At 35.1% G+C, this 25,517-nt stretch overlaps 1 protein-coding gene across 4 annotated transcripts in view; it reads left to right on the top strand.

Annotated features, from left to right (window-relative positions):
- Window positions 1-25,517, top strand: part of LOC149084819 (protein couch potato-like) — a 278,831-nt gene that overhangs the window by 207,027 nt on the left and 46,287 nt on the right. For all 4 annotated transcript variants that reach the window (XM_089232560.1, XM_089232561.1, XM_089232559.1 and 1 more), the window contains exons 2-4: window positions 15,869-15,946; window positions 17,319-17,372; window positions 24,930-24,992. In XM_089232560.1, coding sequence (XP_089088686.1) covers window positions 15,869-15,946; window positions 17,319-17,372; window positions 24,930-24,992 — 195 coding nt within the window. The remainder of the gene's footprint in view (window positions 1-15,868; window positions 15,947-17,318; window positions 17,373-24,929; window positions 24,993-25,517) is intronic.

The raw sequence follows: 25,517 nt of genomic DNA, 5'->3' as shown, positions 1-25,517 counted from the left end.
TTTGTTAATTTTCGATTATAAAATAAACCAAGAATTTGTCATATTCATCTAAGATTATGTTTAATCCAAAGCTCTCGTGTTGGTAAATATGATAAATCGTCATTTAATTACTTATATAACTGAGCATAACTGTTGTGATTCAGGATGGATAGTTCGAATGGTAATGTCGGTTTTCGAAGGATTTAACAACTGGCTGTTGCGAAGATATATTTTGGAAAGAGAGAAAATTCAACGGCCCCTGCGGGGAATCGAACCCACGTCTTTTCACTTTCCGGGTGAACGCCCTAGGCTACAAAGGCACCGAATCTCTCAATCATTCCTTGGAACTCGTGTACACTGAAAGGGACCGTACATGGACGGCCGTACCAGACTCAGGCCAAGCTCACAACTGCTAAGGCTGCCACCAGATGGCGACTTACACAAGGATGACGTCACTCTCCGCTATCGTACAAAGGTTTTAACAACTGGATGTTGGGAAGATATCTTTTGGAAAGAGAGAAAATTCAACTGCCCCTGCGGGGAATCAAACCCACGTCCTTTCACTTTCCAACAATTTCAACGTTTCAACAGTTGTTAAAATCTTCGTGTGATAGCGGAGAGTGACGTCATCCTTGTGTAAGTCGCCATCTGGTGGCAGCGTCAGCAGTTGTGAGCTTGGCCTGAGTCTGGTCCTGCCGTCCATGTACGGTCCCTTTCAGCGTACACGAGCTCCAAGGAAAGATTGAGAGGTTCGGTGCCTCTGTAGTCTAGTGGTCTAGGGCGTTCACCCGGAAAGTGAAAGGATGTGGGTTCGATTCCCCACAGGGGCAGTTGAATTTTCTCTCTTTCAAAAGTATATCTTCGCAACAGCCAGTTGTTAAATCCTTCGTATGATAGCGGAGAGTGACGTCATCCTTGCAATGTAGGTTTTGTTTGTTGGTTCGTATGAAGAAAAAAAGCCAAAATTACACAAGACTGATAATGTCCTCATGAATGTTTTTATATTCTTCATACTTATTTTAATTATTACTCCAAATTATGTGTTGTGCACGTATCATGTTCGGGTAAAAATAATTAATCGTGTGGTTTAATAAAGAGAAGAAAAGTTATAAGTTTCCCATATTTTTTCTCAGACTTCCAACGTTTTTTGTGAATTATACATAATCGGGTAAAGTGATAAATGTAGTGAAATTTAAACAAACTATCTTTATCGAGATGATTGGTTATTATACATAATAAGAAGATAAATGTCTTATAAATGAGAGTCTTATAATAGAGGTTCCTCTGTGTATTGTACCACCCAATTAGCAAACACTCCCCGTTAGCGAAAACTTTTTGGTCCCATGGGTGTCCGGTATCGAGAGGTTTTACTGTATTACTGTGCATGATATTTCGAAAACAAATACGTGTACAACTTGTAAATAATGTTTCAACGTAACAACTGAAACGTGTTCGTCAGATTTTACACGATGCTACAAGATAGTTTCTCTTACGAGTTGCTCCTCTGCAGAAGCGATGCGTGCCTAAAGGACATTAGCAAGAGCCACCATCTAATTGTAAGAGCGAGAGAGAAGTCTACAGAATGCTCCGGAGGATGTTCAAACTACGTTTCATTACATTGCAAAAGAATGCCCTTAAACCAACGGGGAACTTTCGCAAAGAAGATTGAAAATTCTATTTTCCTCCGAAAATGTGCCAAATGAAACAGTTGTTAAAAGAAGAAAAAATGCGTTTACGTAGTGAAATTGACCTTGGGTATGTTTTTAATTAAATCTTTAAAACGTTCGCAAATATTTACGAATAATGAAAGAAAGCATGATTCCTCTCGTGTTGTTCGGGAGCTACGATTCTCCTAACAAACGGATATTGTCATCGCGTTGAACAATTGATGCTGCGTCAATATCTTAGCACACATCGAGCGACAATATCGCGTCAACGGAAATTAATTCCATAAGATTGTTTGTTCGAGTCATGGTGGAACCATCATTTGTTTCCGATAATGTCTGCTACGAATTCATGACATCTAATAAGCTTGCTTTGGCTTCGAATACACTAAAACGCATACATCATGGCAACCAGATATTTTTTGGCGTCGAAAACAAAGGGATTAACACCCCTGTGACTTCTTTGAATGACGTTATTCTTCTTAATTCTATAAAATTTAATTTCTCTCACACATTTCATTTGATCGAATATTCAAAGATATTTTGGTAAATAAATGGAAATTATAGAAACGTAAATAGATTATTAGCGGAACTCACCCTATACAGGGTGTCCTGTAAGTCCTAATTCGGCCTTTATCGTAGGTATCGTTCTAATTAAAAAAATGTTCATAATGTGTTCATAAATCACTTCGATCCAGTTTCGAGAGTGAAAATGCAGTATGTCATAAAATAAAATAAAATCTAGATTTTTATACGGTCCCTCTGGCCTCCAACTTCCAATTAGAAAGCTGCTGACCTGTCTCTTCTGAGGCCAATAAAAATTTTGCATGTTTATAAGTGTAATATTCACTGAGCTATTTGAATTCAAAAATCTGAGAAAATTTGGGAAATAACAGCATAAATGAGGGAAAGAAGGATTGTCCATTTGTTTATGCTATTGTTTCCAAACTTTTCTCCGTTTTTTGAATTGAAATATCTCAGCGAATATTACACTTGCAAACATGAAAATCTTTTATTGCTCTCAGGAGAGACAGACAACATCCTGAATTGTAAGTTAGTGAACACAGGGGGACCGTATAAAAATTTCGATGTTTTTATTTTATGACACACTGTATTTTCGCTCTCAAAACTGGTACAGAGGGATTTTTGAACACATTTTGAGAGCATTTTCTACATTAAAACCACACCTCTGCGACGCACGGTTGATGAGATAAAGGCCGAATTGGGACACACAGGACACCTTGTATGCAACCTAGAATGCAAAAATATACTCAAAACAGTTTTCTCTCTGAATGATTAAATATATTTCCACACAGTGTTAACAAATGAAAGGGTGACGTAAATTGAATTTTCGGAAAAAATTCCCATATATGTATATATAAATCTCTTTTTTTTTTATTTTACAAGAAATTGTTCAAGAAGTTAAATAACACAGAAATGCAAATAATTTTTATCCCTTTCGGACCCTGGGGCCACAAATGTATGGGTTCGTTTTCCTCATTGTGTAATTTTTTCTTTTGACCTCGGGGAGTTAAGCCCTGACTTAAAGTATTGCGTAAGTACTGAGATGGAAATATTGTGAATATGAACTTTGGGGACTTTCATTAGAGGACAGCACTTAAAGTTGAACTTTCAGGGAGATTTTTATGGCTTCCAGCAGGTCCGTGACTAGGAGTTTTGCCGCCCCACAACTTTAAAATTCGGTAGTTTTCTAACGGTGTTCTTTATTCCCACCAAAAACTGGCGCCCCTTAAATTTTGTCACCCGGGGCAGTTACCTGCTCCCCTCCTGCCCTCTAGTTCCAGTCCTGGCTTCCAGGAGAAGTTGCCTCTAAGAAAAGTGTGATTTATTACATAAAGTTTAACATTAAAATTCTGGAAAATATTGTATCTGAAGATGGATATACCCTGCATCATCTTTACTGAAAAAAAAAATCAAAAGAAAAGAATTATTTCTTCACAAAAAAAAGTTTGAAAATTTGGAAACAAAGATTTGCTGACATTTGTGTTTTTAATTCATTTTTTCAGTATCAAAAATTGAAAAACATTTTGAAAATTCCAAAACAAATTCATTCTCGGGTCTGAAAGGGTTATGATGCGTGCTGATAAAAAGAAAAACTGCTAAAAAAATCAGTTTTATTGCTGAGTGATTTGCCAGGGGTTAGAGCACAAACATTAGTTTATACGAGGTCGTTTATATATATATATATATATACGACATAAATTCACATCTTTCAAATTACAGAATTTGCATAAAAGCACAAAGTTGGGTAAATAAATGAAAGAATATATGACTAGAAATAAATTACCAATGTACAGTAGTATAGTAATACAGTTCATGCTGCTTAATGTGATCACATCGGGACTTGACGTTTCTGAAAACCATAGCCGAATGATAACTATATCCGAAGAAAATTTCATTTGTAAGAATGGTTACAATACATCCTGTTTGGTCGAACGGGACGAATGGTAAACGAATATTGGTGAAAAAGAACAACTCTGTTTTGCTCTCTTATATAACTGGTTGCAAACTGTTCTATCGTTCCATTTCTTTTTTATTCTAAAAATTCTTCTTCCCATTAAGTTAAAATCCTGCATTTTTTTTGTTATTCAGCCATTGTGAGGCGTAGAATGGAACTGTATAACGTATATCACGAATTACGGTTTTTTTTTAAATTTGCAATGCATCCGTTGAGAACGTCTCTGGGGGAAAAAATGATTCTGGTCATGAAAGAAACTGATCAAGAACTGAAGAAAAAGACTTTTTTTCCGTCATACATTTGCCTTCACTATAGGAAGGTCATTGCAAAGGCAGCTTCACACGGTTTTCGATCACAGCGATAACATTGCATACCAATTACGACATTAATTACAGAAATGTTTGTCAACAAGGGAGGAAGGAGAGAACACTTTCTAGTCTCTTACGTAGACTTGCAGCCTGATAACTATAAATTAAAAGAAAAAAAATAAGTTTGGTTGAACCTTAGCTTCAGAATGCGCAAAAAAAATTCGACGAGAAAAAGAAATTCATAACATTATCGGAAGTCCTCATAACTATAAACGAATATTTTTCCCATGTTATGATATTGGTCTGTTCCGTTCTATCAAAAAGTGATAACCCGAATGATAACATTATCAGTGATTTTAATAAGTGGCGTCTACTGTATTATCATTAACCCATTTTTTACTGACGTTGCATTTGCGCAATGCTTCGTTTAAAAATTTTTCTTCAAATACTTTTCATGAAAACTTTTGTATCAAATGAACATTTTGGGTCTAATGAGTGTCATAGTGTTTTTTAAAATTTGTTTACAACGAAATTTGATTTTTTATGATTTTTTAGAAATGAAATTTTCATCAATTTTATTCCGATTTTCTATCTCAATTTTTTTCCCGGACCCTGAATATAAATAAATTTTTGAAAAGTAGAAAAAAAATAATTTTCCCCAATTTTTTTTTTTGTCGCATGGTACATGTGTGTGGTTCCCAAAATAGTAATTATTAATTATTTTGATGGAACTGAGATATTTAATTTACATCAATTAGCAAGTGAATTAATTTGAAAATTTACATTAATTACGAAGAAAAACATGATAAATTGATGTCTAATTTTTTGAAACTTCGAAAATATGTTAAGTAGCCAATTACCATAGATACAAAAATTGTACGTGTACAATATGGTCACGAATTGCAAGAGCGGTCAAAGATGGGTTAAGAAGAACCAAGCTGTTAAAACTGTTTCTTAGCATTAAACTTGATAGCATAAGTAAGCCGACTTTAAGGTGGTTGGTGCACGCAAATTTTCCAAAAAACGCGTTTTCAAATTTTTCAATTTTCAAATACTATAAAAATTTCTGCGTCTAACTCTCTCTCTCTCTCTGCTCTGTGTTCAAGGTTTTGTTCAACCTCTACGAGAAATATTTTTTAAATATTTTAATATAAACTACCGGAAGTCATTATATATGTCTCCACTAAATGCTAATGTTTTCCACTAAAATGCTCTTTTCTCAAAACTAAGTTTTTTGTTAGAAAAAGAGCATTTTTTTCCAAAAACCACTCATTCAAATGTCTTGAAACTTTGTGTGTCTCTCAACACTAAATGTTACATACTTTAACTTGAGAATATTTTTCATTAAAATTATTTAAATACCCCTTATGGTACAAAATAAGGATAAATTTTGCTGATTTTTTTTATAAAAGTTGCATGTTGTTGAAGTTAAAATTCGAGAAAAAATAACCAAAAATTAAAATCATAAACGCTCACGTTAAATTGTATAAAAATATCCATATGTATTGGAGAAAAAAAATTATTTTAAGTGAATAGAAAAATTTTAAATGTTACTTAAAAGAAAGAGATTTTTCCCATAAGAAAGCATTGGAAGCCATTATCAAGCACCAGTCCCTTTAAGAAGAACAAAGCTGTTAAAACTGTTTCCTCTGTATCAAATTAAATTGCGTAAGTAAGCTGTCTCACAATTAATTTTTAAAAAATTAATTTCCGGTAAAAGTGATATTTTTTTTTAGTATTTATCAAATTCATCAACGACGCTTTATGCATAACCTCCGGTTAAAAAAATTCAGTATATATCAAATTTACCCACGACGCTTGGTTATTACGCATATTCGCTGGTAAAAGGGACAAATTTATCAAACCTAACAAGACGATTGGTAAGTATGCATAATAACAGGATATTATAGATAATAACCGATCATACACCGATTTTATATTTTACAGAAATGTTATATTGATAATAGTTAATGCAAAGTGTTCCAATAGAAGTAAAACTTGTTGAAACATTTCCTCATGCGAAAAATTCATTGACATTTATATGCTTTACATTTTTTTTTTTAAACTTTACTTACAGTATTTTTATCTCGTAGATTCATATTTTCTTCGTGTAAAGAACTAAAAGTATAGACAATTCTGAACATCTGTATATTTCAGTTTATTTTGAGAACGAGATTTCTTGGTATCCGTTACTTCACTTGCCGTTGTCGGATACATAAACTGTGTCCGGGTCACAACTGATTGAATTTCGATCTTTTTTGAGCATGTGCATACAACTTTCTTTTTACACTCTGTGATTCTTCTGTTGCATTTCTTAGAAAACAAAGAAGGAAAACTTACTACGATTGCAATTCCCGACGAAGAAAAGGCTTCTTTTTTTTCCCGGAAGGGCTTCCGGAAAACAATAGTTGACAACAAAATGCCCATGGATCCGTCAGCTACAGTAGTAATAACCAGAACGAATCATAGTAGATGACACTGAATAAAAATTGATAAATGTACCGACTAGTGCCATTAAACTGTCACATTCCATATTCGACTTATCAGTTTTTGATTCAACGAGAACCAATTTCGAATTTCTGCATAGATTATCTGTGGACTGTATCTGCTACGGAAAATGTGATAAAGCCGGTTATTATACATATCGACAGGTTATTATGCATAGTCACCGATTTTTGGTAAGTTTGATAAATTTCTCTAAATTAATCACTTTTACCGGCGATTATGTAGAGTACCCAAGCATCGTTGGTAAATTTAATAAGCACTAAAATGTCGCTTTGGCCGGTGATTACGCATAGTACCCAAGCGTCACGTCGTTGATAAACTTGATAAATCGTAATATATGATATACTATACAATGCCACCAGATGGCAACTTATCTGAAGAAGATGTCGCCATCCATACAAAGGTTAAGCTTATAGCCATAAGTTAACGCTATCCATAAGTCGCCATCTGGTGGCATTGTCCGCAATTGTGAGCTTTGGCTTGAGTTAGGTCCAACCGTCCATGTACGGTCCCGTTCAGTGCACACGAACTCCTAGGAAAGATTGAAATATTCAGTGCCTCTGTAGTTTAGTGGTCTAGGGCGTTCACCCGAAAAGTTAAAGGACGTGGGCTCGATTCCCCGCAGGGGCAGTTGAATTTCTCTTTTTCCAAAATATATCTTCGCATCAGCCAGCTGTTAAAAACCTTTGTATGGATAGCGGAGAGTGACATCATCTTCGGATCCGACTACTTTTCTCGTCACTTTTCCATAAACTGGTACTAACGCTTTTTTGCTAGACGTTATCCCAAAATGGTGAAAAGGATAATAAATTTTGGATGTCATTTTCTATGAAAAAGTCATACTGATGTCAAATTTTAAGCAAAATTTTCATTCGTTTATTCCAAAAACGATTGCAAAAAAAAATTCTATGAATAAAATGTTTCATTATTTTTACAGTAGATTCATCTGAGAAAGATATAGGTTTGGTACTAAAATTTAAAGCATTGTATGATAAGCTCATAAGTTACATCCAGATATGTTGATGCACGTGTGAATTTTTTTGAAAAATTTCATTTTACATATCGCGTATAAAGCACTGTAACTAGACAAATGTACAGTGAAACTTCGATATAACGATTCTCTGTGGATCCAGGAAAGACATCGTTGTAGAGGCATTTATTATTTTACGAGTACAAATACACGCACAAAGGCTATAACAGACAAATTGCCCAACGAGGTGGATGAAAAAAGATACCTATAAAAAATATTGACGTCAAATAAACTAAAATACAGCAAACCCAATGTAAAAGCATATATCTCGAAAATAATTAATAATATATAATACACTGCCCATACAAAAGAAATTATAGTTGTCTTATCTAAGTATTGATAGCTTCTCGATTTATTCCAATATGTTTCATCGTACATTTTTTTAAACGTGCCAATTCTGATATTCCTGTATCGAGTATCGTTGTACTGAGGTTTCACTGTATGTCGTAGATTTAGATTTGGGTACAAGACCTGAAAAATATGTGGTAAAACATTATATTAAAATGTCGTAATGAGAGAATCAATAGATTTTAATAACCACGTTTCAAACTGAAATATAACAATGTCAAAAAATATAATAACATTCTTCGTAAAACACATTTAAAGTTAAAACACATTTAATTTTTATTCACGGATTACTTGTATGTAAAAACACACTGTAAAATGTAGACGTAACTTCGGTTGTAAGCGTCGCATAAACAAAACAAGAAAGAGCTGTTTTGCCATTATAGAAGATGGGAGAGAGCATCTCTATAAAAAATAAAAATCGACATTTTCTTCCGAAATGACGTTTTAAGGGGTGTCACGACCCTTGGAGTCGACTTTATAACTACAGACACTATTTCATTTAATCGCAAATAAAATAATGAAAATTTCGTGTCAATCCGTTAATTTGTATATTCATAAATATTAATTCTATCATAAATTATTTATTATTATTAGTAGTATATTAATTTTCATAATGAAAGAAGAAATAATGAATCATAGTGTAAACGTATACAAGAAAAACAGTTTGAACGCGATTTTCTCAAATTGCAGTTTTTAATCAGATTGGTTACGTTAAAAATTTAAAAAAAGATCATACGTTAAGTTTTAAAAAAACTGCTGCATCGACAATTCTGAAATTTCATAGAAATGTTTGTTGTGTTATTAAAATAGACTTCAGATTTATCAATTGACTAATGGGAAATACTTTTAAAAAAATGCTTAGATTTTTTGAATTTGTATTTTTTCAAAATTTCAAAATTCATATAACTAAGGGATAGTCAAATATCCAAGTTCGAGGCTGATTTTGATAACACATGTCAATTGAAAATTTCTGCAACATTTCAGAACTTTTGGGGCAGTGGTTTTTTTTTTTCAATTTCAACAAACGAGTTCAAAAACAGCAATCTGAGAAAATCGCATTCACATTGTTTTTCTTGTATATACGTTTACACTGTAATTCATTATTTCTTACTCTTATTAAGAACAAGTTAACCGATCGAGATAAAATTTTTATTATTTTATATCCAACTGAATGAAATATTTTTCGAAGATATTTTTGAAAATTCGACTTCGAGGGTCATGAAACCTTTTAAACGTAATCGGATACCTTAATTGTGTTCCTGTATAGTAAAAAGGAAACAAATCAAAATATTCGAGAGGACTGTTATGTAAAATGAGAAAAAAGTTGAAATAATAAAGTAAAAGAGCGCGTCTTAACGATATCATTCCTTGATGCTTAGAAGAGCAAATAATAACAGTCCTGGAGACGAATCATACATTGGTCTGTTTGTGGTATTTTCTATGGCATAAGATTCAAGAAACAACAACAAAAAGGACCAGGAGGAAGGACTATATTCTTTTTTGTGTATAGGTATGCGCGCGTATCAAGCTTTTACGAGTTTGACTTCCTGTCTGGAGCTGCTTCAACAAACATTAAAATTTTATTTTCCTTCATTTGAGAACTTTTCGAACAACGTTAGAAAAAGTGCTGCTCTTCGTATATACCTATTCCTGTTAGGTACCGTTTTATGTTCTCCGGATATTGACATGTGCTTGGGCTTTATGAATTTCGTCGCTGAAGCTTCGGTTGCACACTTTGTGCTTTTTTTATATTCTCCCTCTCTCTTTTTTTTCTTTATCCTCAATTTTTTATTGCTTGTTTTCCACCTTATCTTTATACATTATGTCTTTTGTTAGCTTCATCATGTTCCTTTGACTTCTCGTCAAGGCTGAACATGAACTGACGGAATATAGCTGAATATTTGTAACCTCGTGTTTTCTGCCCATGTGGATTCTCATAGGACAACATTTCTCAACCTGTGGTCCGCAAGCAGACTTCATAATTCGATTTCCAACTGAATGAAAAATTATTCAATTTTCGCTTTCGCAATATTAATATTAATAATACCCATATGGTATTAATAATATTATAATACATTGGAACCTCGTTTATACGTCTCCCGGTTATACGGATTTCACATTTATACGACATTTGGCTTCAGTCACAATTTTTTTCTATACATTTTAATGTTAAAATAATTAATTTATTCCTAACAAAACCTCAATTATTCGACGCTTTCACTTCGACTCAAACTCCGAATCTTTTGAAAAAACGTCATTTATATCCATCAAAATGTCACAATTTTCGTATGCAGTGAAAAGGCGTTGTTGCAACAATTCCTCTTGCATATTGCCACCGCAAAAGCCATAAGTTTTAGAGTGACTGCTGACACTCTAAAAATAATATTTTTTTAATAGCAAAATTGTAGATGCAATTAAACATATTGAATTTTATAAGATTTTGTATATGTCTGTGAGTTGGGAAGTTTTTTTTTTTTCAAAAAGGTCTCAGTTATATTCGACAACACATTCATACGACGTTTTGACTCGGACTCTTTGAACGTCGTATAAACGTAGTTTCACTGTACCTGTATTATTTTACAGGTTCACCATACCTCATCAAGGAAAATGCAAGAGATTGTGATCCTAAATACGGGATATCACTATTTGTAGACAAAAAATGCAGTTTACGACGAAGTCGCTAATTATTGCCAAAATTGGCGAAGGGCGGGGAAATAAAAGCCGGCTGCAAATCGCAGTAAACAAAAATGTATTTGGTGAAAAAACATTCAACTGACTAGATGATCATATGTCATTACCAAAATATGGGGAACTGGTATCTTAAATACGGTAAAATACGTGATGTCGCCAATTGTCATAAAAAAGTTGCCATAAGACGGCAAAATCCCCAATTATAGTTAAATCGCTGAAAAATTGAAGGAAAAACATTGGGAACGTTTATATGAAAACGCTGTTTATTCACGATTTTAGTAAACATTACGAATTCAAATAATCGAATTCAATTCATCGTTGAAAAACAGGACAAGTGTATAAAAACAATTCAGAACAATTAAAAGTACAGGAATGTCCCGTAAAGCTGGACAAAAGAGGTCCATCGAATTGTTTCACACATTTTACTGGGCCTTGGGTTCAGAAGATATTAAGCATGCGCACTTCGTTCCGATGCACTAACTCTAAATTAGTAAAATGTGTAATAAGAAATGTTTTTTGAAATATTCGTAATTTTCATTAATCTTCCAAACCGATTTTTTTATTGATTTTTATCATATTAAGTAAATTGACATTTTTTGATTACTAGATTTTTATGATGAAAATTTTTGGTATGGAGATGTATTTAAAGTGTTATTTATATTTTACCATTAAGTGCATGGCTCTGTATATGTGCAAACGGTCCATTAAGCGTTCACTACTGCAGCCAGTTTGAAGATAAAAATTCAGAATTACCTAAATTGTGTGTGTGTGGCCATATCAGTTTCCCATAGATCCAGAAAATTTATAAATTTTACTAATCATATGAAAACGTGATAAGCCTCAAATTTGACATACGAAAAATCTTTAGTAAAAGTTGAAAATTTGGAACGAAGTATCTGCTATAGAATTAACTGGACATTTAATTAGAAATATAACAACCTTAACCCTTAAACGCAAAGCTTTGAATTTAAGCCGGTTCTTTAAACGTTCATTACTGAAGCCACATTCAAGATAAATCTTAGAATTGTCTTGCACATAAGGTGTGAGGTCATATTCTTTCCAATTTATATTTTGAATTTACTGTTAGATGTCCCAATTAACGATAACAACACTTTTGTGCGTTACAGAGCATGTGTGGCTGTGATTTTGCTAATTTGTTAAAATGTTTTGATTGAAGAATTTTTTTTACCTTGAAGTTTGCAACAGGAATTTTTTTTTCGTACTATAATTTGAATCACACAACACAGAAACTGTAGTTATATATTTGGAAAGTAATATTACTTCAATGCATTTATTTATATGCAATTTCTGAAGCTGTACGTTCTCTTTAAGGCCTTGTATAAGCAGTAAAATTTGAAATATAATTTTTAAATGATTTTTCCGATTTCCTTACGTGTCATTAAGGGGAATAGTGCATGATCTTGGTTTCCTATAGGAAAAATCTCCTTCGTTTAAGGAACATTTACAATTTTTCTATTCACTTTTTTTGGCACTTAATTTTTTTCTCAAATATTATCAATATATTTATACAATTTAACGAGAGCATTCAGGAATTGAGTCGTTTGTTATTGTCTTCTAGAATTTCAACTTCAACAGCATGTAGTTTTTTTTAATCACTGAAATTTACTCCTAATTTGTACCATAAAATTTCTTTAAATCATTTTAATAAGAAATCCTCTCGTCATTGTATGCAACACTTTAGTGTTGAGAGACACAAAGTTTAAAGTGGTTTGAACGATTGGCGTTAGAAAAAATGTTCCTTGTCTGACAAAAAAACTCAGTTTGGAGAAAAGAGCATTTTAATGCAAGCATCAGCATATATAAAGATTGCCGGCAGTTTATATTAAGATATGTTAAAATACTTCTAGTGGTAAAACAAAAACTAGAACACAATTAGAGACGCAGAAAACTTTATAGTATTTGAAAATTGAAAAAAATCGAATATGTGTTTTTTAGAAAATTTGAGTGCACTAATCCAGTGTTTCTCGACCTGGGACTACACTGATCCCTCGCGGTCCTGAGATACTCCAAAGGAGCCACGGGTGAAAAGTTGAAGAGGACCCTGACAGGCTGCTAAGGGGCCGCAAAACGCTGTAAAAAAATCAAGATGTAAAGAAATGAACTTCAAGTGAAATTATGGAGGGAAAAAAAGTGTAACTACTTTCAGATTAAAGCGGAACTGCCCATGCGCTCACCGGAAGACAGCCTACAGGCCCCACAATAATGATATTTGATACTACTATTTTTTTTCGAGAATAAGTGTTAGATTTGTATACAGGTACTCACAGCCAGGTAGCGGGTCCCTGACGTTGCTAAAATAGCCCTGTGTATAACCAGAGCCATCTCATGGGACTATTCCGGAATGACCCTTATTTTGATGTCGATGGGGGAGGGGTCCTACATGATGAGATTTGTAGATTTTTTTGATGAGATTTTACATGATTTATGAAAGTAAGTAAATACGTAAGCGGTTGCTTCCAGCTAAAGTAAGGGCTAATGAACATCTTTCTGCCTCGGGACCCTATGTCTTGCAATGTCACTGCATATCGCTCCCAAGGAAAACCCTCGCTCCTGGATGAACGAGGGGTGCTGGATGAGACGGGGGCCGCCAGAAAAAAATATGGTCCAAAGAGGGCCATAGGCAAAAAATTGAAATACTGCACTAACCCCCTTAACTATGAGCAAAAGTACGCATTTAACAGTTAATAATATTTTATTGTTTATTTTTATTTATATGTGTATATGGAATATTAAATTGATGAAAAATAATCTGCGATGTACAAATAAAAAAAGGTGTGTTTGTGTACCTTTTTGATATAATGTCCCGTGGTGCATCGAGTGCCCGTCCATCAAAATATTGTGTATAGGCTTTAGGTTCATATTTTACGCAAGTTGTCCATTATATGGAATCACGATGTCGAAAGCTGCTCCTGCTGCAAATGAACGAGAAGCTTTCGCCCTACGGATATGTTAGGTATGCTCTTCATCCGCTCCGGAAATGAATCCCAGTACCCGATGCCGCTAGTGACATCTATCGATTGGTGGCCGAAACACACACATCGTTCATCTTTGTCCCGCCCGCCGCACCATCAGAATACCACGGAATTATCACTCAAGTATGGCATCCCATCACGCACGTTTCTCTCTTTTTGTCCTTTTTTTTTGCTTTTATTTCTTTTCTAGGTGTAGCTACAATACTTTTCTATACCGTAAACACGGGGCTACTTTGCACCATTTTTGAGAGTTTGTTAGGAAAAGGCTTCGCAAATATGTAAAATGATGTTGATATATCCCTTTTATATAGGCCCGAGCATTCAGTTTTCTTGATACTCAAAAAATGCATTAAAAACATAAAGTCGGCAAATCTTTATATTTCTTCCTTTTTTTTTAAATTCACTTCATTCAAATTTTTTCAGCAAACATGATGCAGGTCATCTTCATCCTCACGTATAATTTTTTTCCCAAAATTACATTGCTGAATCTTATGTAATAAATCACACTTTCCCCGGAGGCTTTTTTTCCTGCAAGCTATCTTAAAAAATCCCCGAAAGTTCAACTTTAAGTATTGCCCTCTGATGAGAGCCCCCCCAGAGTTTATATTCACCATATTTCTGAATCACAACTTACATAGTCCCTCAAGTCAGGATATAAACTACAAATTGTGCTCTAACCCCTAGTTTACTTAGCAATACAACAGTTTTTTTAGTGATTTTTATCAGAATACATATCATTAAACTGTGAATAAACTGTGACAGACAGACATGGTGGTGGTGCTTTGAGTAGTTAACATGGGGGGGGGGGGCAATTGGAAGGTATAAAAAGTGCTGAAGACATATAAGCTCTAGGTGGAGAAACATTCATTGGGAACAATTACAAAATAAATATATATACGTCAAAAAATTAATTTTAAAAAAATTCGAAAGTGTTTTTCCATGTTAGTATCAGAGAAAAGAAAGTACTTAATTAATTTTTTGTCGGTAGGCAGAGATGTTTACAAAAGTTATAAAAGAACAGCGAAAACTAACGGACAACGCTGCTTTTCCTCATTTATGCTGTCCTTTCTCAACTTTTCTGCAATTTTTAAATTCGAATATCTCAGCGAATTTGCACTTAGAAACGTGGAATTTTTTTCTGTTGGCCACAGGAGAGACAGGGCAACAAATTTCTATTTAGATGTTGCAAAACAAAGGGACCGTTTAAAAGCTTCGATTATTATTTTTTTATTTTGTTACATACCGTATTTTTACTCTCGAAACTGGTATAGGACAATTTTTGAACGCTTTTTGAGCATTTTTTAAATTGAAACTATACTTCTACGACGGACGGTTGATGAGATAAAAGTCTCATTAGCACTTACTGACACTGTATATTCATGGAGCACTTACTGACACTGTATATTCATGGTGGAGTTGAAGTCCTGACCACATTTTTGCACAATGCAATGTGCCTAATTTATATGAGTAGACCGATGATGTTTCCTCTGTCGGGTAAAATCGAAACTGTTCGGAAATTTACATAATAATGGCAGCTAGGTGACGTTGACTATTTTTTCAGGATTAGTGCAAAGTTGCCCACTGTAAATGCAAAGTATCCTCATATTACGGTACGCATTTCATTACTGTTCATGGGAGATATTCCCTAATAAAACAATGATAACTATACATGTATAAATTTTCATTTAACTTTACCGTAAAAATCTAATACGAAATTGGTAATCAATAGAAAAATATGCTTCATTTTTAAAACATAAATCTTTCTATTGATTAATCAATAGATAAAAATATGTTTTATTCAAAACTTTTTTACAGCTTTTGCTTTTGTATATAATACATAGTAATTAAAAATTAATAATTATTACTTTAAGGTGAGAACGTTGTTTGTGAGTGGTCTCCCTATGGATGCAAAACCGAGAGAGCTGTATCTGCTGTTCAGGGCGTACAAGGTAAGCGTACTGTAATCATTAAAAATTGATTATTATTATTATTATTAAACAATATATTGTATATACACAGGGTGTCACAAATTGTTTGCACGGCGGATATCTCTGTATAACCGTTTACTTTCTAGAAACATGCTTTTCAAAAACTACAAAAAGTTTTCAAATGACTGCAATTACTCAAATCGTCTTAAAATATTCAAAGGGTGTATGCATAAAAATAAAATAGGGGCAACATACAACGTGTTAATTTTTCTATGAGCTAAAACTTCCAATTAGTGAAAGATTGAATATTTTTAAATATAATATTAACGGAGATATTTGACTTTGTTTTCAGTGGTTGTCGCCAATGATCGAGAAAATTTTGCGATTCAAAAATTTCGAAACGTAAATCAAATTCAAAGTTGCGAAAATTATGTAGGCCTAATTGCCAAAAAAATATAATTGCTATGTTGTGAACCAAAAAATGAAATGGTGGAGTGTTTATTCTATTTGTGTTCAAAATTTTCAATGGGATGGATAGGATGGACCATGAACTTTTAGTACACCGCCAATCGACTGCTTTTACAAGGGGACACCAGTATCGATTGGTGAGGGACAATGCAAGGTTATGGTGTCGCAGGGAATTTTTCTCCAATAGGGTTGTTAATAAATGGAATAGCTTACCCCCGGAGGTAGTAAATTGTAACACAATTGACACGTTTAAAAAGAAATACGATAAACATGTTGGGGTAAATCGAGAAGCTATCCATTCTTAGAATAAGACAACCATAAGTATTCTTTATGGGCATTGTATAATATTTTATCATGTGTATATATTGTTTGTAATTTAGGTTAATTGCATTTTTAATTGGGTTGCTGTATTTTTGAAACATATGACAACCATATTTTTATGGGCATCTTTTTATCAGCCGCCTCGTTGGGCATTTTGCCTGTTGTGGCGTTGTATTTGTATTTGTATTTGTATTTGTGTACAGTCCTTATAAAAATGGCAACTTCAGAGTCAATGGAAACTTTCCAACACAGCCATCATTTGCCAAAATATAGTGGTTTTTTGTATATTTAATATCACGATAAATATTTCGTTTAAAAATATGAAATTTTTTGCAAATGATTTTTCAATGCGGGATCTACATTTCAATAATTGGAAGTTTTATTATGCAGGGACTGTATGAAAATTTAATTTATTTTTTTATGTATACACAACCCCTGAAACAAATTGAGATTTTAAGTAACTGCAACTCATTTGAAAACTTTTTGTAATTGAAAGAATGTTTCTAAAGCCAACGATTGCAGATATATCTGCTGAGCAAACAGTTCAGGACACCCTGTACATAAATGAAGTCAAATCTAACATAATTCAATCCTTTCTTCACAGGGCTATGAAGGATCATTATTAAAAGTCACGAGCAAGAACGGCAAGACATCATCGGTAAGTAAAACGCATATTTCAAAAAAAAAATGTTTGTTCGCGCACCAAGTGCAATCATATCGCCATAAGACATTTTTGCTTAACCGTTAGCCCGTGAGCTTTCGATATGGCCCGAGAAAATTTTGAAAAAAAATTAACTGAGCAGCACTTTACCAAATCGTTTAAGTGACCCTCGGTACATTTACTGATCACTCATCACTCAAGTGGTGCGTAGAACATTTTTAGATCACTTAAGTGGTCCGCAGCGAATTTTAGATCACTTAAGTGGCTTGCGGTACATTTCCAGATCACTTTAGTGACCCATGGCACATATTCAGATCACTTAAGCAGCCGGCGATAAACTTACAGATCATTCAAGTAGCCAGTGGTACATTTGCAGATCACTTTACTGACCTAGGGTGCCATTCCAGATCATTTAAGCAACCCCGCGGCACATTTCCATATCACTTAAGCAGCCCAAGATGAATTTCTACATCTATTATGTGTCCCGCGGCACAGTTTCAGAACACATGACAGTGACACGCAGTATATTCCCCGATCACTTTAGTGACCTGTAGCCCATTTAAATATTATTTAAGTGAACTAGACGCTGTTCCAGATCACTTAAGTGAACTGGAGCTAAGACTGGACTAAGCATGTGAACAGTCTCACTTCAATTATGTGGGTGGTCTGCGGCACATTCTTACTTCAAGTAATAGTGCAGTCCGCGGCATATTTCTAAATCACTTAAGCAGATCGCGACACATTTACAAATCACTTTAGTGACAAGGGACACATTTAAAGATCACTTAAGAGACATAGGGAACTGTTCCAGATCCCTTAAACAGCCTGCGGCACATTTCTTGATCACTTCAGTGACCCTTTACAGATCACTTAAGCAGCCCGAGGCACATTTGCGTATCACTTTAGTGGCGCGAGATACTTTTTCAAACTAATGAAGTGCCTCGCACTCTCCAAAAAGCTGAGCACCACTACCAATAAATTCAAACGACCGTCCACGACACACCAGCCAATCACCTGTGATACATGTAAACCGTATAATGCAAATGTGTTCGACCTTCAGGAGAGTGCGGGCCATTTCATTGGTTTTAAAACGTGTCGCGGTATACTTAAGTGATCCGTAAATGTGCTGAGGGTGGCTTAAGTGATCTGGAACTGTGTCGCGGTTTACCAAGTGATCTGTAAATATATGTTGGGTTATACAAGCGGTATGCAAATATGTCGCGAGTCACTCAAGTGCTCTGGAACTGTATCGTGGGCCACTTAAGCGATCTGTAATATGACGCAGGCTGCTTCAAGTGATTCGTAAATGTGTTGTGGGACGCTTAAAAGATGTGGAACTCCCCCACGGCTAGCTTAAGTGATGTGGAACTCCCCCACGGCTAGCTTAAGTGATGTGGAACTCCCCCACGGCTAGCTTAAGTGATGTGGAACTCCCCCACGGCTAGCTTAAGTGATGTGGAACTCCCCCACGACTAGCTTAAGTGGTGTGGAACGGTGTTGCGGATTACCCAAGTGATCTGTTAATGTGCCACGGGTCACTTAAGTAATCTGGAAATCTGCCGTGAGCCACTTAAGCGATCTGTAAATGTGTCGCCAAGATCATTCTTACAAAATTTGGTGTGAGGTTGCACGCGCTCCTTATCAGATGACTCCGAGGGCCACATTTGGCTCCATATTTGGTCATGCGTTGAGCATGTAGGGTATTATGGGTGATGTCTGACGAGAAAACCCAGCAATTTTGTCGGCCGAGATGAGAAAACAAAATCTTGTCCAACTCCTGCTTCATGGTATATACAGGGCGATTCAAAACTCAATGTACAAACTTTTAGGGGACGTAGAAAACGCAAAAACAAAACGGAATCACATACGAATGTGTGACTGTGACCGGAAACCTCAGTCTGATCAGCTGGAAGATAAACGAAGATGCAGAAATGACAAGTCAATAATGGGTGGAAAAACTCTTTATTCAGGGATACTTTACACGAGGACAGTACGTGTACACGTCAAGTTTTACAACAGTTGCTCTAAGTTCTTGCCATTCACAGTTATGCACGAAAAAATTGTGATACATTCCTATCTGATTCTGTTTTGTTTTGTGTTTTCTACCTCTCCCTAAAAGTTTGTACGTTGAGTTTTAAATCACCCTGTATACATAACTAAAAGCTAACTCTTACATCTTTCCACAAGAATATTATTTAAAAAATATGACAGGTACCCAAAAACTATAAGGACAAAAAATCCACTACCTATTACTATCGACACCTACCACAAACAAGACAATTTAGTATCTCTAGACTCTGGAGCAATGTTTCCAAAGTTTACAATTCGCCCTTAGGGGAGCGATCGAAGGGTCCGATGATCGGTAGAACCTTTGGCTTTAGTATAGAATCCTATGGGTTCTTTTGCGGCTTCCGAGAAGAATCGTACGAATCCACTTACAGCCAGTGATTGAAGCTCTGGTGCTTCAGAGAGAAATAGCTTTTTATATAAATTTATTTTGTGAACATACCTTATCGAATTCGCATAAGCTAATTGAGGTTATCTGAATAGATTTATAGATTTTCTCATATGTATCCAGAACGTTTTTCTTTCATCTTAATTTTTTTCCTTCTCATATTCACCCTCCAGTCAAAATAGCAGCTTTTGAAACGAATGTTTAAATTAAAAAATTAATTAATTAATTAACGAAAATTACTATGAGAGAAGCAAACAATAATGCAAAAGAGAAGAAAAACTCTATGAGTACGATAGTTATCCTTTTGCGCCTGTATGTGAGCACTTTATACACGCTGCAGGCGTTCCGATTCATTAGGGTATGAGAATTGTTTTACGGATTCGATTAAAGCTAGGGATTCTTGAGTCATGGGCTACGTCCCTAATTTGAATCAATGGAGCTTTCAAGAAGGGTCGTACGAATCCACTTAGAGCCAGAGATTCTTGAGTTATGGGTCACTTCCCACACTTGATTGACAGGAGCTTCCAATAAGGGTCGTATGAATCCACTTAAAGAAAGGCATTCTTCAGCTATGGGTCAAAACCAAACTTGATTCACAGGGACTTCCTAGATGAGTCGTAAAAATCCGCTTACAATCAATCTCGTTATAACTGCACTTATTGCGTCACTGATTTCACTAATTTCGAGGGAAAAAAAACAGTCCCATCGTGAAGCTGATCTTGTTGATTTCGAGTCGCAACTGAAAAAAGTCCAGAATCCCTTGGTCAAGCCAAATGTTCATCACATATACTTTCCCGTAAAATAAAGATCACCAGCAAACCCATAAAAAAAACGAAACAAAAATAAATAAATAAAACCATAAGTAAACGAAATTAAGTCAAAGAACTTCTAAAGGTAACGTATACGTATATATCGAATCAATCATTATATACATATAACTTAAAACTTCAATTGAGAGAAAGAAAGAGATACGCTTTGTGTCTTAAAAAAGAATTTTTTTAAAAAAAAACCTCAACCGTGAATGGTTCAGAGAGAACGTTTTTTATAAATTTATTTTGTGTACATACTTTATTGAATTCGCACAAGCTAATTGAGGTTATCTTAATAGATTTTCTCATATGTATCCCAGAACGATTTTTTTTATATCTTAATTTTTTTGCTTCTCTTATTCACCCTGCAGTCAAAATAGCAGCTTTTGAAACGAATATTTGAATTAAAAAATAAATAAAATAAGTGGAAAATTACTATGAGAAGCAAACAAGAAAGCAAAAGAGAGGGAAAAACTGTATAAGTACGATAATTATCCTTTGAGCCTGTATGCGAGCACTTTATACACGCTGCAGGCGTTCCGATTCATTAGTTATAAAATTGAAAATAAAATATAAAAAAAAAACTACTGTAAGGAAAGGCAAAAAAGAGCTAAGAAAAATGTCTTTCTACCTTGTGAGCGAAGCAGTTTTCAAAAAAGCGTTTTTTCCCCCAAGAAAATTCTAGAAAAAAAACCATCCTTTTTTTGAGAAATAAGAAAAAAATTATCATAGCATTAATATCTAACTAGATAAACGCTATTCACATACCTTTGCCAAATTCCTTTGGCGGGATTTCGAGTTTTTATTTTTTTTACTTTAGTTTATTATTATTTTTCTTTTAATTCTGTGTGTATGTATGTTTTTCCCCGGCTCTAAAATTCCACTTTTTCATTTCTCCCTTCGTTGAAAAGTTCTTATTTTTAATTACTCATCGTTGCTGAATATTTTTGCTACACGGTGTGTGTAAGTGGAATTTAAAGTTAATTTATTGCGTTGCTTTAACAAGCATTTGCATTCTTCCGAGCACATTATTTCCCTGAATATATGCTGTATGTAAAAATTGGGAAAAGGGGAAGGGGGGAAAGCTAAAAAAAACACTAGTTGAAAGGAAAAATCTGTAAAAAAATAAAAATAAACGAATAAAATGAGACTCGAGAATATTAGAAATTATGAGAGCTAAAATACCGACCTTTAACTGGTATTTTGAAGGACTTGAAGGGAAAAAAATAATGCGTTTTTTTGTTTTTGCATGTCTATGTATGTGTAAAAGAAAGGTATTCAATGTATTACACGATTAGGTTCAATTAATTCCTTTCGTAAATTTATTCAAATTGAAACAAATTTGGAATTTTTGTTGTTTCTTTTTTTTTCGTTTCGGTGTCTTTGTGTTTTAATGTTTTTGTTCTTTAAATCGATAAGATGACGTAAGAAATACAGTGTTTTCCAAAATTTAAGGAATAAACGGTTTAAAGGGGGTTTGTTTGGTTTCCAACCGAACAAGATAGAAATGCACCGGAATTAGATCGAGCGATGACGCCTTTCCTCTTAACGTATTATTTAATTGCTGTGAGTCTTGTATTTGAAAGGTGAAAATAGAACGAGATTATCAAGTTACAAATGATCACTGGGACACGGAATCAAAGTTGTTGTTTTTCATCAAATAAATAAAATAAAAACAATTTTATCATAAAATATGTCTTCCCGCGTGTTTTAAATGCAGGCTTAGTACTCTTTCTCTCTAATTATGTTAATTAAGTTTTCACATACTTCAAGGAGCAAAGATCACACATAGGAGGAAACTGTTGAAACTTTGACGATAGAAAACCTTAAAACACTTGAAATTCTGCAGTTTTGATGATATTGCATTTCAGCTGATGTTTTTGAAGTGCAAGAGAAATGCATAACCTCCCAACTGAATGTTGTTTCAGCTCTTTGTCTACGACCTCGATAGAGATTTTGCAACTGTGCACTCTCTTGTTTTTGTCACATTTATTCTCAACATTACAAGTTTAGTAAACTGTATTTAGTAAATACACTCATGACCATAAATTAAGGATAATTCAGAATCACACGGAAATCGAAATCTAAAGAAAAAATTTCACCTGTAAAATTTTTTTTTTTAAACGTGATCATCGCGTATTCCCAAGAGATCTTTACGATCTCTCCAGGGAATTTGTTAGTGTGTTAGTAAACATCCATGCCCGAACCGGGATTCGAACCCAGACCTGCACAGTCAGAAGCCAGCTCCCTAACCACTGGACTGCCAGGCGGCAATTCAGTGGTTAGGGAGCTGAATCGGACTTTCGGACTTTCATATCACACACATCTGCAAGAATGATATGCAAATTTCAGGAAGCCACCAGATGATGCCGATAACACGTCACAATGACGAGAGTGTAAGAGGGGGGTATATAAGGAATGGTGGCAAAGAAGTGAAATTGTTCACAAGAGTTCTGTAAGCGAATAGTTATGACACAGAGGACGCATGTGGATGATTTTTTACGTGGTAGAATTATCGGCCTCCTGGAATGTGGGCGTATTCAGATGGAAGTATCCGAGGAACTTGGAATTGCCCAAAGTGTCATCTCTAGGCTTTGGCAACGATTCCGAGATAACGGAAATGTCTATAGACGTTACAGTACAGGTCGCCCCCGAGTTACAACGCCGAATGAAGACCGGTATTTGGCAGTAACTGCCAAAAGAAGCAGACGGAGCACAGCATCCGACCTGTCTCGTCAGCTATCTGCAGCCACGGGTACCACAGTTTCAAGGCAAACCGTGTACAGACGTTTGGGAGATATTGGTTTATATGCTAGCAGGCCTGTCAGATGTGTTCCGCTCACGGCAACTCACTGTCGGCAGCGATTAGCCTGGAGTAGAGAACATGCAATGTGGACATCGTCACAGTGGGCTTGTGTGATGTTTTCCGACGAGTCCAGGTTTAGCTTTCAGTCTGATTCACGTCGGACTTTCATATGGAGAACGCCAGGTACCCGTTACCACCAAGACAACATCATTGAACGACACCGTTACGGTGGTGCAGCATTGCTCGTTTGGGGTGGAATTATACTGGGTTCCAGAACAGATCTGCATGTTCAAACCGGAACCATGAAAGCCCAAATTTATCGGGACATCATTCTGGAACAACGTGTACGTTTGTTTAGGGGTGCCATGGGCACAGAATTTGTGTTTATGGATGACAACGCCCGTCCTCACCGAGCAAACATCGTAAACGAATGCCTTGAATCTGAGGATATAACCCGTATGGAATGGCCAGCATTCTCCCCTGACTTGAATCCGATAGAGCATGTGTGGGACATGCTTGGCCGACGAGTTGCAGCCCGTCAACCACCTCCTATATGTGTACCGGAACTTCGGAGAGCATTGCTTGCTGAGTGGAGTGATCTTCCCCAAGATCAGATCGATAATTTGATACTCAGCATGCCTAGGCGTTGTACGGACTGTATTTCATCGCATGGGAGACATACAATGTATTAACCATTATACCAACCATGTAATAATAAGTTTTTGTAAAGGAGATATTTTTTACAATTGCTCCAGGGAGCAAAAATCGTAGTTTTTATGAATGGTATCATACGTACACCATCGTTTTTGTTCTTTATCTTTTGTTTAATAAATGGGCTTTATGAATAAGTAACGTTTGTTTTGTTTCTGAACCTTTATTTGCCGGAGCTGGCATTATCCTCAACTTATGGACATAAGTGTATAATCTATGCAATTACCTGATAAACCCTACCAAGGGCTTGTTCATACCAAGCACTGCGAATAGAGAATGCTTGGTTTCATTTTTAAAAAGATCTCTTCGCGTTCTCCTAAAGTAATTCGTCCGCTTTTCCAAAACTTTGTTTCTCCTGCACTGGAAGTGTGACGCAAGGTTTTGGAGACCATACCTAAGGAGGGACATAGACTTGGTTGAGGTGGTGCAAAGAAGAGCTACGCGTGCTCTGGTTGGCATACAAGGATTGAGCTACGGAAAAAGACAATTTTTTCAAGACAAGAAAATATGTTTACATTGGAGGAACGCGGGTATCGGAGGGATATGATCGAAGTGTTTAAACGGATGGGATCATGACTGATATGATGGATCATGAGTTGTTAATATATTGTCGATCAACTTCTTCGACAAGGGGACACCAGTATCGTTACAATTCCAGGTTATCGTGTCACAGGGAATTTTTCTCTAATAGGGTTGTTTTGCGGGGAATGAAGTTTTTCTTGGATTAGTTGTATGCACTACATTAATCTTTCCCTATTCTTTTTTTCCCCTAGCCTGTTGGCTTTGTAACGTTTACCACACGAGCTGGTGCTGAAGCAGCAAAATTGGATTTGCAGGTAAATGTTTACAAAAATTTTGTGTTGTGACTTTTTTATTTTTGAGATTTTTAAACGAATTTAATCATTTAGGGATATATTATTTATTTAAGAATACGATTTTAGCTTTCTTTTCAATAATGTTGCAAAGGTTTTCTTATAAAAATGAATGTAGAAAACACTCATTCTCAATAGCGTGATGAGCTAAGTGCAATGAAACATTTTTTTCTGGCCACACGCATCGCATCATAATAAATTCTGGATATTACATTTTGCATTGAATCCACAATTTAGATAATAGTGATTCAGGTGATTATTTCTATGAAAATACCTGTAGATTTGCATAGAAAGTCGTTTTCATGTATGTGAGATGCGAGGGCTAAATAGTCCCTGATGAACTGTTCATAGCCAATTCGGGACGGCTTTTCTTTCACGTCTCAAATTGTTTTAGATGGTCGACTTGGCGACATCTCTCTTTATAAAGTAGATAGTGAACATTATTTTTTAAAAAGTTTACAATAACTGAGCAAACATTGAGCAAATTTT

The sequence above is a fragment of the Pholcus phalangioides genome, unplaced genomic scaffold, assembly GCF_987345545.1.
Source record: "Pholcus phalangioides strain wild (caught in Gottingen) unplaced genomic scaffold, Ppha-v1.0 ptg000007l_1, whole genome shotgun sequence".
NCBI classification, from domain to species: Eukaryota; Metazoa; Arthropoda; class Arachnida; order Araneae; family Pholcidae; genus Pholcus; species Pholcus phalangioides.
The sequence above is the reverse complement of the archived record's forward strand: the minus strand, read 5'-3'. Positions and strand labels throughout refer to the sequence as shown.